This window comes from Cydia pomonella, chromosome 13 (genome assembly GCF_033807575.1).
Source record: "Cydia pomonella isolate Wapato2018A chromosome 13, ilCydPomo1, whole genome shotgun sequence".
Classification (NCBI taxonomy): Eukaryota; Metazoa; Arthropoda; class Insecta; order Lepidoptera; family Tortricidae; genus Cydia; species Cydia pomonella.
In genome coordinates this window covers 8,083,402-8,102,253 of record NC_084715.1, presented here as the reverse complement: position 1 = coordinate 8,102,253, position 18,852 = coordinate 8,083,402, and the positions used below count along the sequence as shown (strand labels likewise).

Sequence of the window (18,852 nt, the reverse complement as noted above, 5' to 3'; positions counted from 1 at the left end):
TCATGTTAATATAAACATAGCAAATGATTTTCCTGTACAAGTTTGGAAAAAGTAACAAAATTATTACAATCACGTACGTAGACAACTTCGTTTCGAGGTTTCTGCAACTTCGTTAACTAACTCAACAGTTGCTAGATTTACCTCAGGAAAATCTTTTATCGAAATAATAAAATAAAAATAGTAATTATGCCTTTAATAAAATAATTATTAACGGCATAATTATTTAGAAAAATCATTATTATTTAAAATACCAGAGAGTATGCACATGAATTGTAAAATATCTGGGAGACCGAGCTTTGCTCGGAAAACATATTAAAACAATTTTTCGACCCTGAAAACCCCCATATAGCAAATTTCATCAAAATCGTGAGAGCCGTTTTTGAGATCCCAACAGTACAAGAATTGCACATTTAATGGTATAAGATACGTTTTATTGCAGGTATTACTACTTCTGAGGTATTAGTACTTCTTTCTACTTCTTACATTACTTGATCTTTAGAAGGGATACCTATTTCACCTTAGACGCGATTTGCTTGTGACCCTAATTCACTATTTAGCCATTCACATCAAGAAATTTTCTTAATTCGAATTGCAACAAATTGCTATTTCGTATTTTAGCAAATACAAGTAACTTTAACACAAGCTCACTGGTACAACAATGCTCATTCACACTCACACCTGGTTTCAAATTATCTACTTTTTTCAGGCAATATAAACGCCAGGAGCGACTTCAAATATAGTCATATAAATTTTAGAGTTCATGTTAATAGTTGATATTTTTAATCTTAATAATGATGTATATTCATAACTCATGTTTGAACTACTGTTTCTAACGGATGCACTGTACCCACCCGCCCAGCACAAGGGCGTTCCAGTAGTTTTTTCCCTTTGTTAGAACTTCTGTTAACATGTTTTGACTAAACGCATTTTCTTTTGATAGGTAATGTAAGTTTTCTAATACAGCTACGTATAACTATAGGTACATACGGAACTACATTTCTATAATAAAGGACAATTCGTTATTTTTTATTTAAATTAGAATATTTACAGTTTTTTACTGTGTGATGGATAACTATCAGTGAACCTTATGTTTTCGTTCATTTTACATTTACTTATAGTACATAAGTACGAATCCAAAATACTTAAAACAAAAATCAAAACTAATTCTAATGTTTACCCCTGTTGCATTGTGCCGTGAATAAGGAATGGGGAGATACTCGGTTCTTTCATATTAAGTCAGTACCCAGAGCATGCCCTTGTCGTGGATACTAGCCTGTTTCTACTAGATGAATCGCAATGGTGTAGCTTTGAGGGAGGAACCTGCCAGCTTCTTTGTTCCCAGTAACATCGGCCAGTCGTTAGGCCAAATTTTGGAACCAGCCTTGGAACGCTGGAAAGTAATAATGTTGGGAAGAACTAAGAATATACATCATCGTGAAACCCATTTTACTACATACCTACTATTACATAAATAGTCTGATTGTTTTTTTAGTTACAAATAATTTTGACGGAGTTTTTACGATCTGTACCCCTAGTGTAAATAAATTCGATTTTGAAACGTGACGTACGCGTTTGCGTTTAGTCTCCTTTTGTATTGGATTTAGAAAGAGCGCGCCAAGCGGGACGTTTTGGAAACTCAAAATCCTATACAAAATGAGACTTAACGCAAACGCGTTCGTCACGTTATGATGTCGATAAAATTTACACTAGGGGTACTGTTTTTGGCTGTTAAATAAATACATCATCATAGAAGTGTACAGTTGCCCTCAACCTGACCTCTAACCTTTTACAATATATAAAGTAAGGCACACCCGTCGCTTAATAATATAATATGTCCTACGAGTCTCCCAGACTATTAAAATTACTCGCACATTTCGTGCGTGAACACACCGACAGACCCAATATCCGGCGATATATTAAAAATGAAACGGTCAAGCGTGAGCGGGGTCTGTCTTTTGAAGGTCTGTTTAATTTAGGTTTCTTCTGGATCGGATGGCGCTGTATGTATGGCTTCGTATATTAGGGGATAACGCTGGTTGTCAAAAGTTACTTTTGACAATTCGTTACCACGAAACGTATGACACCGGCTGTCAAACTCGATGCCATTTTAAATTAGATTTTACATAATACTATCTATAACTCTTTGATGCTAATCTGTCGTCACAAATGGGTTACTACGTCCCTGCCCAATCGTTCTTGGCCGGTTTTTATTTACCGAGCGGCAACAAAGGTCTACGATTCAGCTTGGGCAAAAATGATTTCGAATGTCCGGATGTTTTCCTCTACATGTTGAAATTCTCAACCGTTCCTCATGAAATTATGTAAGCAGGTTCGATGATTAAATAGATTTTTACAAGTTTTTTATTAACTTGTAATGTACCTTTGTATATACGGGTCAAATTTTGCTAGTTGCTGATGAGCTGATCTGATGATGGAGACAGGAGATAGCCATAGGAACTCTTGATAAAACAACGCAACCTAATTGTGTGTGTTTAAATTTATTTAATTCCGCTACCTAATGGTTGTCTGGAAGAGATCGCTTTTTAGCGATAAGACCGCCTGTTGTTTACCTCTTTTGAATGTGTTGTATTATTTGTATTGTTTCTGCTTTGAGGTGTGCAATAAAGAGTATTTGTATTGTATTGTATTGTATTGTATTGTGTTTGAGGTTTTTAAAATTGTACCGATAAAAGCTTGTACCAAAAATGAAATTTTTGACAAAAACTTTAGTTTTAAGCTATCCTCGGGAGGTCTACAGATCACAAAGCTACTGTACTACTTATAGACAATGGCGATATTACGGCTGAGTTATGAAGAACTAAAATAATACCTTTTGTTCCGAATTTCGATTAACCTTTCAAAAAAAGACGACCTGATAACCATTTCGAATTCCCAACCCTAAAAATGCTAAGAAAATACGATAATATTTTGTAAATAAGACCTTTCCCTCACCCGAGGGCCACATCAACCTTTTTCGGACCTCTAAATCATAAAACATAAATATTTTTGTAGTTACTTTCGTCGGGCAGTACAATATTATAAATTCGGTGTTATCCGTATCAAACTTCAGTACCCCTAGTGTAAATAAATTCGATTTCGAAACGTGACATACGCGTTTGCGTTTAGTCTCATTTTGTATTGGATTTAGAAAGAGCGCGCCAAGCGGGACGTTTTGGAAACTCAAAATCCTATACAAAATGAGACTTAACGCAAACGCGTTCGTCACGTTATGATGTCGATCAAATTTACACTATGGGTACAGTACCTAAGTAAATTATAAATAAACGACTCGTAAAATATAAAGCGACTGGTATTTAAGAGTGAAATGGGTCAAGGCTGATAATATCGCATATTCGAATCGACCTATCAATCGAATGAATTTTATATGCTAGCATATAAAATTCACTCGACACATAAATTGGTACTGGAATATACTCGTAATAATCATTGGTAAGTGCTAAAAACGTTACAGCATAACAAAAGTAGCTTGTTAACCAAGGAATGAAATGGTGCCGTTCACCCGAGTTCAACAGATTTTTTTTTGGATACGAGGAAAGTAAAATACATGTGCATTAAAAAAAAACATGGCTAAGTATAAATTTCAATAATATTTCTTGCTTTCAATTAACAACTTTGGTAAAAATATAATTATTCATGAAATGGGGACTTAATTATCAGAATGGAAATTGTACAACAAATCCATTTAGACTAATAAAAAACTTATCGTAAAAAACAGAAAAAAACGTACTTGGAAAGTGCAGTGCTCTAGAACGCATCATATCCTGCACACTTTTTAGAACAACAACGATTCACTTTCAGAGAATGAGAAATGAAAAGACGTTTATTTTACATGTTTAAGCGCTTACGTAGGCGTAGGGCTGTCATCATCTGCCGGGTTGCGAGGGAGTACAGCAGTAGTAACTGTCATTCTAGATCTTTGGAGTACAGTCACGTCTGAAAATATTGGTACGAAAAATGTGCCAAAAATATGTATTCACTACCTTAATATATGGGCAATTAAATCGTGTATACATATTTTTGACACTTTTTCGTATCGATATTTTCAGACGTGACCGTACAGTCACACACCTACTCGTAGAATCTATGACCCGTGGAAGGTAGAGGTAAGGAATAGAATCTCCTTGAACCAAAAAGTGTCCAGCAAAAAACCTTAAATAGGTGGCACTACAATACCTACCTAGAATACTTACAAAAATCAAATCATAGCGCACTTCACCCCGTCAATAACACCTACGTTCTTAGCTACTCTAGCGCTACTCTGGAGAGATTTGGAACTATTATTTATAGCTGACAGCTGGACACTTACACTGGAGATTGTACAAATTCCTTACCTCCACCTTCCATACTATGACCGTCAGATTATTGAGCGGCAAACGTATCGGAAAACTTACATTCTAACTTTGATGGAGTTAACACACATCGGTAGTTGTGATTTTTTTTACGAAAGACCTGTCCAGCAGTCGGTGATTTGATTGAGACTCAAACATTTAAAAAATATATAAGACCTACACACATAAGTTTTACAAAGATCATTAGCCATGTGTCCATATCGACAATAAAGTCCCTCCACGTTGATAATGACACATAAAGACGATTATGGACGAGAAAGCCTGTATTCCCAAGTCCTGTTGCGTGCCGCACGCCACGTGATTTGGTTATTTAAGATAAACCTGGGTCGGGTGCAAAGTAGACTATTACAATCGCTTAAAAAACATGGGTGTATAGCGCACCAGCATACAGGACTACGTATGCCATTAACATGAAAAAAAAAAAAATTAAGTCTGGCCTGTATCTGAGCTATGTCAACTACTACCTTGGTTCTTTACCGGATCTTCAAAATCCCAATTCGATCTCTAGAGAAATTCCGGACATGAATAGCTAAATAGCTCTTTACACAGATTGTGTACCACAACCACGACTTTATGCCTAATGGGAATAATAACTAATGGGAGTACACAACCAGATAATGTAATCTTAATGGTTCTTATTTTTACTAAAGGTCTTAAGTTAACAAGTTAGTAAAGTTACCTTGTAATCGTGAACTGCCCTGTTGGTTTCGTTTATTTGACACAAACATTGCATACAAGTACAGGGTGAGCCCTTTAATGGTGCAATATACTCGTACATAGGCATGGAAGAAAATAGATTTTGACTTAGAATGTTAATAATTTTTAAAGAGCTTCTAAATATTTTTATGACGAAAATGATTCAACCACAATATTAACAAACAAAAATATCCCCAAAAATCTTACTTTTGAAATAAAAGTATTTTAAGGGATTAAAACTCGTATACTGAATTTAAATAAAATACATCCCGACGTTTCGAAAACCCTTTACAGCGTTCGTGATTAACGGGAGACTCAGGAAAAATCTCGCGGTGTACCGGTACTTCTCAGATAGTATGTTCGCGATAAACTCAAAAACTCCTGAACGGATTTTCATGTGGTTTTCATCTATCAATAGAGTGATTCTTGAGGAAGGTTTAGGTGTATAATTTATTAAGGTTTTTTGTAAATTGGTTGAAATATGATGGTGTTTGCTAAAGGTGTCGGAAAATATCACGCTGTCCAGGAGCTTTATTACGAGTAGAAAACGCTGCCTTATCCGTTTGAGATATAACAACACAATGTATGGTGGGCTTGTCTCTCATTGATTGGTCTACAAAAAAGTCCGCGATAGGATATATCTATATGTTAAGGATAACTTACCATACCCATTCTTACGGCCCGATTCGAAAAATTAAATACGATAACGATAAGTCCTGATTTAGATAACCTCTCATTTAGCTATCGTTTGTATGTCGCATAATTGACAGAAGCAGCTCGATTCGGGCAACCAATGTCACTTTGACGATAGAAATATCGTAGATAGATCTTATTGGGATCACAGCGGAATCGAAATAAACGTCAATTTTGACATGTCGTTTAGTTATCGATCTTTTAAAGATCTTTCCAAGATCTTAAACGTGTCTTAACGATTATTTGAATCGGACCGTCAATTTCTAGAAAAAGATCACATACTTATAATCTGGTATTAGCAAAGTTATTTACATGAATATAATATCAATCATTAACAAATTAAATACGTTAGTTACATTTCATACAGATTATGTACACATATAAAACGGATCGAAATATATTTAATTTAATATGTTAGTCTTACGGGAATTAAAAAAAAGTAACAGCTAATCATTTTATCTAGCTTATGTCAACACAGATTTAATGCTTGCTTGTTAATAAAATAGTATGGATAATACAGTATACTCGTACTAACATTAGGTGATTGTAATAATAATAATAGTTATAATGTCAGTTATTGAAAGACCGTCAAAAGCATACTTTTGGCGCGTAGGGCCAGAGGCATGGAGTTAGACCTAGCTAAGTTGATAGCGATTTTTCATGAAATAATGAATAACGCGTTAATTGAAGAAAATATCATCCTATTTTTACTTATTCGAATTTTTATGGCGCTTTGCAAATGACATTTATTTAATTCCAACTAAAAAAAAATAACCATTGGCTTAACCCCTTATCCCTTTTCAATAAGTCGGTTGTAAAACTCTGTTACGCTTTCATTTTCTCTCTATTACTGTATACCAAAGTAAGATAAAGTTGCTAACGCGTTGATCCGGTAACTTCTAACTAGTTCGACCGTGTTTAAAAGAGCACTCAATTCAACGTTTAAACTTATATTATAGGGAAATTGTCGGTTATGTTTTAAAGGAAGTATACATAAATTATGACAGATATTTAACTAGTGAAATAAATCTATAAAACGTGATGTAAAGCTGAATTAAATAAATGAATTAAGACGCCTAAACCGAAAGTCTGAAAATCAGTAGTTTCTTAACTTTTTCGAATTCGGGGTAAGTTTTTAGATTTTGTTAGCAGCAGATGTTATATCTCTTTATCCTTAGCCTAAAGAGTTAACGGATCAGATAATGAAAAAATCCTCTATTCAAAGTTCATTATCACTTTATAGTTCTTATAATACTATTTATATACCTACAAAAAGATTACGTCATAGGGTGGTATTTTTTTTCCTTGATATATACTGTTGTGTTCTATAATGGGTTAATTAAGCTGCTCTTTGAATAAAAGCAATTAAACATTTCATTCAAGTGTTAATGAGTAAATGCATGCAATAATTATAGAATAATGAAACATTGTCGAATATTGTTTAGTGACCAGAACACTTAACAGATGCAAATTTTGTAGTTTATTCATTCACGTTTACCGATAATTTATTTTCGCCTCAATAAATATGAAATCTAAAATGTAAAGCAAAATGAGTCACATAATAGTATATGTATATAGAAAATTGTTTAATACAAGTATTACGGTGGGAACGGCTAAAAAGCCAATAAATAAGAATAAGGAATTTCATCCTTATTATTTTGAGAAATCCTTTTGACAAAAATATCTATCGCTTCACGCTGCCTCATCGCAAAGAAATTGGTTCAATTTGACAAAATATGACACATTTCATTTGAGAAGTTTGATACGTCGCGTATCATGGCATGTTCACTAATATTGGATAAAAGAAAATATCAAAGCCTAAAAAGCGATTACGTAGCATTATCTAGGTACTCTTTGATACCGCTAAGAATAAAACGTTAGCAGTGCAACGTTTTACGAAATATAAAAGTAAATCAAGCGGTTTTAAAAGACCCACAAAAATCTTTTTTAGACTCCATAGGTATTCTGATATATTAAATCAATCATGTATGTCAATCTTGGAGTTGGCTATTGAACTTACTATCGCTACGAAAAATAAACGGACAGACAGACGGACATGACGAATCTATAAGGGTTCCGTTTATTGCCATTTGGCTACGGAACCCTAAAAATACTTATTTTAAAATCATTTTGTATGCAAGACCTCAACTCTAGTACCGATACATACCTTTATGCCATTAATGTCCCACCGCTATTTATTTTAATAAAAAATACATATTTTCGGTCATCGGGTTGGAATGGGATCTGTACAGGACACAGCTGAGCTTCACCCATTAGGCCTATTGGCCACCATGGCCTCACCAGCTCCTCAGGCGCCGGCCGCCTGTCTTGCTCACTCCACGACGCTCTAATATGACATCCTCAGAAGGGCGCTCGTCAGCTCCAATGTCGGTCAACGGATGTCATTGATTCTCTGGAAGATGGACCGTGCGCCTTATACGAATTTTTACGGAATCCTCGGTGGGCGAGTTCGATTTGCACATGTCCGGTTTTTCATACATATTTATTTAAAGTTAGGTTATCTTAGTGGCTAAAATTTCATAGTAGTTTAAGTTTACCCTATTCACTTTTCACACGAAGAAATAAATAAGTTATTTATTTTACATATAAGCTATCACAATTAATTGTCTTTGAGCTGGTTATTAAAACTATACACAATTTCTTGACTCGCTTTCTCTGAGTCCGTCCTATTTTTCAGCTCCTTTTCTTTGCCTGCAATAAAAAAATGATAATTTGTTTCAATTAAAATAAGTAGGCATGAAATAACAATAAAACATTTATGATAGGATCCGCATTAGCTTGATTATTATCCCTTACACGCGAGATTAAAGCAAACTTCTAGGCTGGAGGTTGAGGGCTCGTTTGTACTCATTACAATTCTGTCTTGTAAACTCAACGAACCGTTTCTCCACCTAAACCATCTAATTCCTATCTACCTTATGGATCAATAAACTTCTTACCTGGTTCATACTCGCTTGGCGCATCGTTCCACGCCTGGAGCTTAGTTGTGCCGAAGAATCTAAATACCAGGTCGCCGGTGATTATTAGGCCAGCAGCCAAGAAGAATACAATGCGCCATCTAGCGGGGTCTGTCTGGAATTCGAAAATGTTAAAGTTGGTACATACTTAGATTTTTATGGCTTTATTCATAAACGTCTACTAAAATTGACAAGCCGCTAATAATCGTTTGTCACTTTCCATCATACCAATACGTCAGAAAGGGACAAACGATTATTAGCGGCTTATCAACTTTAGGAGACGTTTATGAATAAGGGGGTTAATGTATTCCCGTGGAAAGGGAGAGAATATGAAACTGAATTGCACGCAGACAAAACTATGAGAATTGACAGTATTTTTTAAAATAATGTATTTTTGTTTTTATTTATTACTTGGTGATACTTACAGGATGGTCACCAAGGATGAAACCAGTACTAAGAGGAGCCAAGATGCCAACGAGATTGGCAACGCAGTTTGTCATTCCGAACATAATACCGCCAAAATTAGGAGACAGATCGATGTGGTTTAACTGAAAACAAAACGAAAACTCACAAATCATAATTTGCAAGCTGTTTAAGCTTCAGGATCAGGAGCCAAAATAATGGTGAGGTCCTCTGAGGGTAGTAAGAACATCTAAGGGTTTGCCACAGATTTTAAAACGAAAAGTTAAGAGTAATAATTCCATTGGCTATGTGCGAAGTTGGTGGTAGGGGATGTACAGTCAGTGTCAAATACTTTGGTTGCTACAAAGTATTTGACGCTGACTGTACATGCAACGCCAATTCAAGACGTAGTGAAAATAAGAGCTTTTGTGGGATTATATCTAAATTTTACCAAGCAGCTTATTTTATTTTATTTATTTCTTAAATTAACACTTACAGTCCAGCTACACATGTTCAAAGGAGTGACATTATATAAATATTTAGACTAAAAATTTAGTTAGTGCTAACTAGACTATACATTGATTGAGCTCGGCGTCGTTATTGACCCTAGGTATTGGCTGCTCACTGCCAAAAAACTAGCTTCAGTGCATTGGAAATGGAAATAAGGAATAATATATATTGGAATTATCAAATAAGCAAAATATCCCACACCCACTAGGGCGGCGCCACAGATAATTTTTACATTAGAGAAGTAAAAATATTAAATTGAATTGAAAAGCTAATTGTTGAATATGTTGGTTTCAGAAAAAAAGTCACAAACGCATTTAACATTATTGGAGTCATAATAAGCTTCTGGATCTGTTTTAACACCATGCGTTTTTGTCAACATTGTGGTATATTTAATGAAAACTTACATGGTCAACGCCGGCAAATGTGTTAAAGAAAACTTACCACGTAACCGCAACCACTACTGCTCAAAATTCCACCAGTGAGTGTCATCACAGCTATGGCGATATTTTGGTGCTCACTGGTGAGGTATGACATCACAATGAGACCTATACCACCGCCTACGCACCCTGTAATGAACGGATTGCATATCTTAAAAAAATACTAAAGATAAAAACAATACTTTAATAATTATCTAACTTCTGTGCGCGAATCCGTCGTGATAAATATCCTTTCCCGTACATCAAACTATCTCCATTCCAAAGTTCTTCTAAATCAGTTCAGCGGTTTAAGCGTGACGAGTTAAAAGAAAGAAAAACTAACGGAGTTACTTTCGAATTTATAAAATTAGTAGGGATATCAATCACCTTTGCACCTATTCTATACCATACCTATTGAGTTGAAAAGTTTCCGAGTAGCATCCAGACTGAGTATATTGTTATTGATAAGGTAATCGCTTAGCACGCCAGAAATCACCAAGATAATCCACTGTCCGATGAACGGGAGGGCTGAAAGTGAAGAGCTCTGAAAATAAAGTTAAGGAGAAGAATAAAAGGACGCAAAACACTTTTTTTCTACTTAAGGAGCACAGTTAGTAATATCTACAAAGAAGCAGCAAAATAGTTTCTGCGTGATACTTAACTTCGGATTAAAATGCCGCATGAGGGTTTGTGCCTCCTTATTTTATATTTTGCTGTTGGTTCGTGCCGGCTAAAGATACATATAAGTACAATTAAAGTCACAAATGTCTATTTTGACGAAGGGACAAAGTTATTCTCAAGTTATTCGCAAGTCACCTTGACTGCAAATTTTGGTTACTAGTTTTATTCTGTTACTCGTCTGACCTTGACCTAACCTTTCTAGGGCCTAAAACTATCTCCATTCTAAATTTCAAGAAATTCTAGCATTAATCAATTCAGCATTAGAAGGTGGATTCTAGTATTCTTTCTTATGCTTACATTTTGCAAGTTAATTCCTAGCGCCTGTTTCAAGTAAGTAGGCATTTGGACCAGAAACATAACGAAGGTCCAGTTGAAACCGATGTGGATGATCGCCGTGGCATAGAGAGGCCGTGATGTCAGGATACTTCGCCAAGGAATGGGTGGGCAGGCCTGAAAAATATAATCAAAAGTGTAATTTTCCTAGACAGGCTCAATATTCATTTGTGATCTTGTCACTACAGCCAGCATTTGCTATGCTGGTCTAGAACATTCTTTCTGAGCATTCATCTAGTGGTCGTATATACAACTGAGGTGATATTAAAAATATATTCATAAAAAACCGCGAAAAATTACCTTCCCACTAGAATTAAGCGAGCTCTCAATATACTCTCGCTCCTCCTCTTTCACCCAGCTGTGCTCTCTGGGACTACTTCCCGCAAAACCCCACCATAAGATAGCAGTTCCACAAGCGAGTACCCCCATTGTATAGAATATGAGCGTCCAGCCGAGGGACGTTGAAGACAGCACGCCGCAAACAGGCATCGTCAAAATTGTGCCTATTTGAATGCCTGAAATAAAAAAAGGACTAGAACTAGAACGCTATTAATAACCGATAGATAATTATTAATCCCACCAAAATACCTTACTATTTTGATTTCGGCAACACAACGGAGTGTTCAGTTCGAAAACTCTGCCCCGGCGTAGGATTCGGCAAGTTGTCCCGACACCGCCAGAAAACTAAACCCTCGCCAAGAAGTCGCCGTCTTATATATGAAAATTTGCTCAATAAAAACGTATATAAGTAGGTATACCAAAGGAACTACCACAATTATGATACGCTTTACATGTTGAATAAATTTATAAAATTCCATAACACGTCTTGGTCTAACCCACTTACTTACATTGTGAAAAATTCAAATTATTAGATATAAAGTACACCGCTATCTAAGAACCCTGGAATAATATCATCAAGCTGGTTTGTTCTCACTTCTCTTCTGCGGCGAAGCCCATTGGTTTAAATTCAAACCACTGCTGCGGTACTGTCAATATCCTCGATGAAATGATTGACGGATTGAACGTTCTAATTATGGAGTGTGGAATTATGAGGAGTGGTATCTCTTATGGTAGAACTGTTGCATAAGTGTCCAGCTGTCATTTATAAATAATAGTTCCAAATTTCGCCAGAGTAGCGCTACAGTAGCTAAGAACCTAGGCGTTATTGACGGAGTAAATTGCGCTGTCTATGATTTGATTTTTTTGTTTAAGTTCTCTAGGTATTGTAGCGCCACCTATTTAAAGTCTTTTGATGACACTTCCGTAGTTCTAATGCGTTAACGAACATCACTCATTTCATCAAATAATTTGACAGGAACAGCGCCATACCACGACAGTAATGCAACTGCAGTTGCCATCACCACGTCATTTTTACCTTGGCACGCTGCTTTCCACAATCCTTGAAATAATGTTTTAAAAAAGCCTTACATTTTACCTGCATAAGCGATCATGCTAAGTCTCGTCCTTTCCTGCGGCGGGGCCCACTGGCCTATTAGAGTGTGTGTGCTAGGCATGAAGCAAGCCTGTGTTAGGCCCATAGCCATGCGCACCAGGCACACCGCTATCCAAGATCCCTAAAACGTTTAAATACACAGTTTTTGATATTTTATACTTCTTAATGGAGGGGTAATGTACATTTGTAGTTTTTAATAAACATCAAAACCTTTTTTTTCCGCACGATATTTTCTATCTCCCGCTATACCTATGTTTGCCGCCTTCCATTAGGTTTTTTTGCGGGCTTTACGCCACCGCATAATATAGCAGCCAGTTGTATCAGCATACCCGGTATTTCCGGGATCCCGCATGAAAACTTAAAATGATTAATACAAGGTTTAAAACACATTGAAATAATCAACCTACTTCCACATTTCAAATCATAGGATCAAAGATAAAGAAAAATAAAAACCTGCCTTCATTAATGACCAGGCATCGGAGTTTTTGTCGCACTGTAAGACTAATAGGGAGTTATGGAGTCGACATTAGCAATAAAATTCAACTCATATTCATACTCATACTCATTCATCTATTTAATTAATGATTTTAATTTTACAAGGACAAGAATTTTTGTAAACGAGCCTTTCATTTTGTCCTTCAGTTGTATTGATTCATCTATATTCATATTATTTTTACCTTTTTTAATATACATATTGTTTTTCATTTTTAAAACATAATCAGTTTGGTCAGCTTTATGTTGAGAATGGTGATGAATAAAAAAGAAATGGTAGGCTGATGAATTATAGTCAACTCTAATTTCTGTTTTGTCGTTCAGAACGCGGAATTGCGAATCCCGCGGGATCCCGTGCTTGCAATCCCGTAATAAGCGGAATTGAAAAAAGGTGCGGGATCCCGGAATACCTAGATCTCGGAATACCGGGATTGGAAGCCCTATGCGGCAGGAAATGTCATACCCACGTCACTTATTTTGTGAACACTCAACCTTTGATTATTTTTATCCTCTGAAGTAGGCACGGCTGATTAAAAAAAGGCATATTTTTATTATTAAAGAATAATGAATATGATATAGAAAGTTGATACAAGTTCGAACATTGTTGTAATCTGCACAATAGGTACATGTATAATTGTATATACTGTCTCATCAAGTCATCACAGTCCTCACGACGTCACGACACAGGCTTGTCCTAGTGTGAGGGCTACTGATAATCTATATTAATATTAATTTATCAGCATTAAACAAACAATGTCAAAAATATTACAGCTACAAAATAATCATTATATTATTAATTATCGAGCGCTACCAACACATTGGTACGAGTACTTTGATTGGCGCAATAGATGGCGCTGCTAGTTGAATGAAATTAACCCTAATTGGTTTTACATTTGTACAATTATTTTTGTAAACTTGTGCAATAACGTTTAAAATGTACGCCGAATACAGTACCCCTAGTGTAACTAAATTCGATTTTGAAACGTGACGAACGCGTTTGCGTTAAGTCTCATTTTGTATAGGATTTTGAGTTTCCAAAACGTCCCGCTTGGCGCGCTCTTTCTAAATCCAATACAAAATGAGACTAAACGCAAACGCGTACGTCACGTTTCAAAATCGAATTTAGTTACACTAGGGGTACTGATTATGGTTATTTAAACTTTCAGACTTTACCCAAAAGGCTTGAGTAATACTAGTTATACCCGAGTAAACTTGTGTTTTATTAACTTTCTATCATTACTCGTACCCGTAACATATATACCAGTATAAACTCTCTTGAATTTAATAATAATTATTATGTTTATACATATTATTTATGGTATATTCATTTTAATTTTAACTTTTAATACCGAATAGATTTTAAACTTATAATTGAAATTAAAATAGTACTTATCACTTATGTTTAGAACACTCTTTTTTTTGGGTTTTGTTATGAAATAAAAACAGGTTGATAAGTAAAGTGGACATAAATTAAGGCCACGTTAGAAATGTCACTAATAATCCGAATTGTGCCATTACCATCGTGTTCTTAAATAAACACGACAGTATTATTAACCTTATTTGTTGATATTAAATAGGTATGAAAGTATAGATCGTGTTATTTACGACGACCCGGGCCTTGACTCGTATTGTCATGTTATTAAAGTTCAGATTTCACAAATCTGCACGTCATCATGGATGACACGAACTATAACGATAAGGTGGCCATTAAAAGTCAAATCTATATATTGTCGGGGTTCAGAGCCATAATGAACCATATTGGTACTTAAATAAGGTTGGTTTTTGTACTGATTTTTTAGTAATTAGTAAGTTTTGCTTGTCACCTGACTGACTAAATTAGAACAGTAGCCAAGTTTGCTGATGGAAAGTTTTCTTTGAAGATATCTCAGTCAAACTGGTATAAATCAGATAAAAACGGGTGTAGCCAATGTTTGATAAAACAATTATACGTTACGTGATTGCTCTAAGCCTTTTTAATATTTGCATACTTATGTTAACTAATACTAAAGTAAACATTAGCCAACACCTCCGCGATAAAATTTTACTGTTCATTTTTACGTCACATACCTAATAATAATACCATATTTCCTTGTTCTTGTATGAAATACGCACATAGGATATTTGATTACAAATGACGGTGCAAAATGCTAAACTTATTAATAATAATATATCATTTTATAAGTATTTTTCTTGCTTTTATTAGGTCCAGCTGAAATACTTTTGCGTCTGCTGGATCACCCAAGGAGCACCAAAGTACGCTGCTCACAGTAGATGGATTCCTGTAATCTTGACCGGATCGTTGGCTTCTTTGTTTTGGTTTTTCACTTTGGGGGTAATTCTGCCCTAATGGTCATCAGCTCATCATCATCATTCATTCTTTGCCCACTGCTACGGGTATTTGGAAACTCTTTGAGCCATTGATTATATACTATTTTATAAAGCTCTATATATTTCTCATAGGAAGGAAACCCCGAGCGAGCTAGCTCACTCCATTGCTCTTTAGATGACTGTGTGACGTCTCAGTGCCAGTAATTATTAGTTGGTACAATACAACTAGTTTAAGTAATTACACTAAAATACTTACAAATTTAGCCAAGGTAGGAGTAGCTAAGCACAGCATGCCATTGATTATTAAAGCAGACAATAGCATCGGTTTCCCACCAAACCTCTTCGCCAGGATACCTGCCGGTATCTGCATGATGGTGTACCCCCAGAAGAAAGAAGACAACACCACTCCTCGGATCTCCTCGTTCCATTCGTATATCTGAAGTTTAAATGCATTTTTCTCAATTGCGTAAGCTTTTAGCTGAACGAATTCGAATGTGATACTTTCTATTCCAAAATTCTGTTTCAAAATTTCAAATTATAATTTGGAACAGAATCCGGGGTAGGTGGTTAAAGAAATCAAATACAATTTAACACCTTATGTCTCATGCAAGTTTTCTTTATTTTAGTGTCGCAAAAATCTATTTCTGATCTTAACTCTTAGAATCAACTCAAATCCTATAAAAAATAATGTCGATGTGTAAAAATCTAATTCACTTTGTAGCAGAGTGGACGAGAGTAATCTTAAAAGGGTTTCGCTTTTATTAGCTTTTTATTAACTTGAGTACGTTTATTTTTCTTTCTTTTGACATTGTCCACTGCTCCTTAATTATTTTATAAGCTTTGTGTAAATACAAAGCTTGAAAAGAAAGTACATCTATTTTTAAGTAAGTATCCACGAGACTTGAATAGAAAATACCTATCTTTACTTTCGTTGCGTATCAATTGACACCGATTTCTGTGCAAGAACCATAGCATGTGATGCGTATATAAGTGAATTCAGTTTTTTTTTCTTTCAGAACCGGAACTAATTTGAATTATCGAATATCGCCCACGGTTGATACAGCGTTGCAATAATTTAGGGCCGACCGTAAAGGTAAAAAAATCATACAAAGCCTGGAAGTGATTTTTACCTCAACTGTAGTACTGTTTTTCGTGGTGTCAGTCATGGCTAGCACCGCGACACCCATGCTGCTTCTCATCACATAGATAACCGTGGCGCAAACTGCAGTTAGCACCATCTGCAAGTGGCGGATGCCAAGACCACTCCCTGCAACAACAAAAAACAACCGAATAATGTTTGAAAAGAAGACTCCAAGAACGAAGTATGATTATGATTTTATGTATTTATTCAGCAGAATCCTACAGTTTTGACGCGATATTTAATTTTCAATATCAGTTTATTTTCTTTGAAGACTTATCGTCATCGCCCAGCCTTGCTAAGACAGCAATTAATCAATTAATCATGGGAAGCCTCTCATGACGAGAAACATAATGTTACGTACAAGTACATTCGTGAGGAGAAATAAGTAAACAAAAAAGTAAACTAAATAACATACGCAATTAATGTTTCGTTAAATGCATTCGAAGAACCTATTTGAAAGCTCGATAGAACTTAGCAATTGAAAACTTGAAGTCGTTCTTCAGAATCGAATCAGTGAAAAACTTTGAAGAAAAGTTTGTTGAAGATTTGTGGTAAATGCAATGCGGAGATTTGAGAGCTCCGATCACTGCAGTTTAACGGATAAGTAACTTTTGGCACGGCTTTAAAGGTTTTGGCAGTCAAAATAAATCAAAAGTAAACCCGGTCACTTCGGGCGGCACTGGGGACCCCGGGGACGTCCTTAAACTACGTCCACAAGAGAGGTATGGGCATTGTGAATGTCATCTCGCTTTGTGTGGTAGGGCACAGCGCAGCGGATGTCATTCCAGATCTAGAGCAGAGCCCAACTGGGGAAGTACCTCCACCTTACAGAAAACCGCAGCCAAATAACACTAGACCCTACTCATAGTGTTGTGTTCCTGTCGGTGAGTAAGGTTGCCAGAGCTCAACGAGGTTAGGGAGGGTTGTTAGGGCCGGCAACGCGCATGTAACTCTATTTCCTCTGGAGTTACAGGCGTACATAGGCTACGGAGACTGCTTACCATCAGGCGAGCCGTATGCTTGTTTGCCACCGACGTAGTATAAAATATATATAATATAAAGGCGTTTTTAACATTATAAATACACGCTTATCGTATAAGCTAACTTCCTTTTAATTGTCTGTTTATGTGAAAAACGTCATTAAGGATGACTCCCGCTAGATTTGGCCGGGGCCGGCGCTTGCGATTCGTTTTCTATGGAAAGCTTCACGTGATAACCGATCAGCTGTCATAGAGAATGACGTACCGGACGCCTTTAAGGGTCACCCGAACAGGCGAACATGTTCCAAACATTTTCGTGGAAAGTAAGTATTCGGCTTTTTTTCTTTTTTTTTTTTATATATAGTTTTCAGACGCCCGATCCAAATCTCAGTCGAAGGGGAACATTTGTTTTGACTTTTCACTTTATTAAAAAACTTTTAAGACCTATCAAAATAATGTGTGATATGATAATATTTACTGTTTTTTTTATCCCTAAAATATTTTTATTTTATTTTAACTTCTTAACTTAGATACTTACACATTTTTTTTAATTTAGTGTATATAGTTTTTGACATACATGGCTGTGACATGGTGTCAAACTATAAGGTGTTCCTCTTTTGCCATTTTGACTGCGGAACCCTAAAAAAATTATAAACGCCATTTCTGTTTTATCTACGCGTACATATTTCTACCAACTACTTAATACATCATTCACAAATATTTCACACATTTATGTTAATCCATTTGATATCAATAAGGTAGCTAACTGGGTATCAATAGGTATTTCGAATTAGGCTGCAAAACGTTACACATTTTAGTTTACCATACTTGCCTCGCTTCTTCTCATCCGTCTCGATGTGTAGTTTCTCCATGATCTCGATTCCTTCCACCTCACAACACAAATGCTCATCCACTACTCAACAAATACAATGAAATAGATACGCAGAAGTAATGTACAGCTATCACTTACACATTAATATGTAGATTATAACAAACAGAATCTACAGGATGTTTAAAGTGTATTTAGTTTGCTTTGCATGAATCGGCGAAAATATTTTTCTCACGTGAATTTGTTGTCTACTATTATACTCGCCTAATATCAAAACAATAAATAAATCTATCTATACATATAATAAAGCTGAAGGGGGTCAAAAGTCTGTACATGGAAGATATTCGAAAAAAAGTAGGCTGGGGATACTAAGAATCGATAACAGAACACGTTTCAACAGTTTTTAGAATTTTTGTCTGTTTGTCTGTTTATCTGTTTGTCTGTTTATTTAACCTCGCATCACGTGAAAACGGCTGAACGGATTTTGATGCAAACTTTACTAATCAGTCGAGAAAATCCCCGGCCAGGTTATAGGCTATAAAAATTCAAC

General features: G+C 35.8%; 1 protein-coding gene across 1 annotated transcript; it reads right to left on the bottom strand.

Annotated features, from left to right (window-relative positions):
• Window positions 1-8,243: 8,243 nt before the first annotated feature.
• On the bottom strand, window positions 8,244-18,570 carry LOC133524090 (putative inorganic phosphate cotransporter). Its single transcript, XM_061859901.1, has 11 exons — window positions 18,302-18,570; window positions 16,483-16,615; window positions 15,609-15,788; window positions 12,515-12,653; window positions 11,380-11,594; window positions 11,044-11,196; window positions 10,477-10,609; window positions 10,091-10,215; window positions 9,163-9,285; window positions 8,720-8,852; window positions 8,244-8,471 (listed from the first exon to the last, which is right to left on the bottom strand). The coding sequence occupies exons 1-11, from the start codon at window positions 18,343-18,345 to the stop codon at window positions 8,380-8,382; spliced, it is 1,470 nt and encodes a 489-aa protein (XP_061715885.1). The 5' UTR covers window positions 18,346-18,570; the 3' UTR covers window positions 8,244-8,379.
• Between the last annotated feature and the right edge of the window lie 282 nt (window positions 18,571-18,852).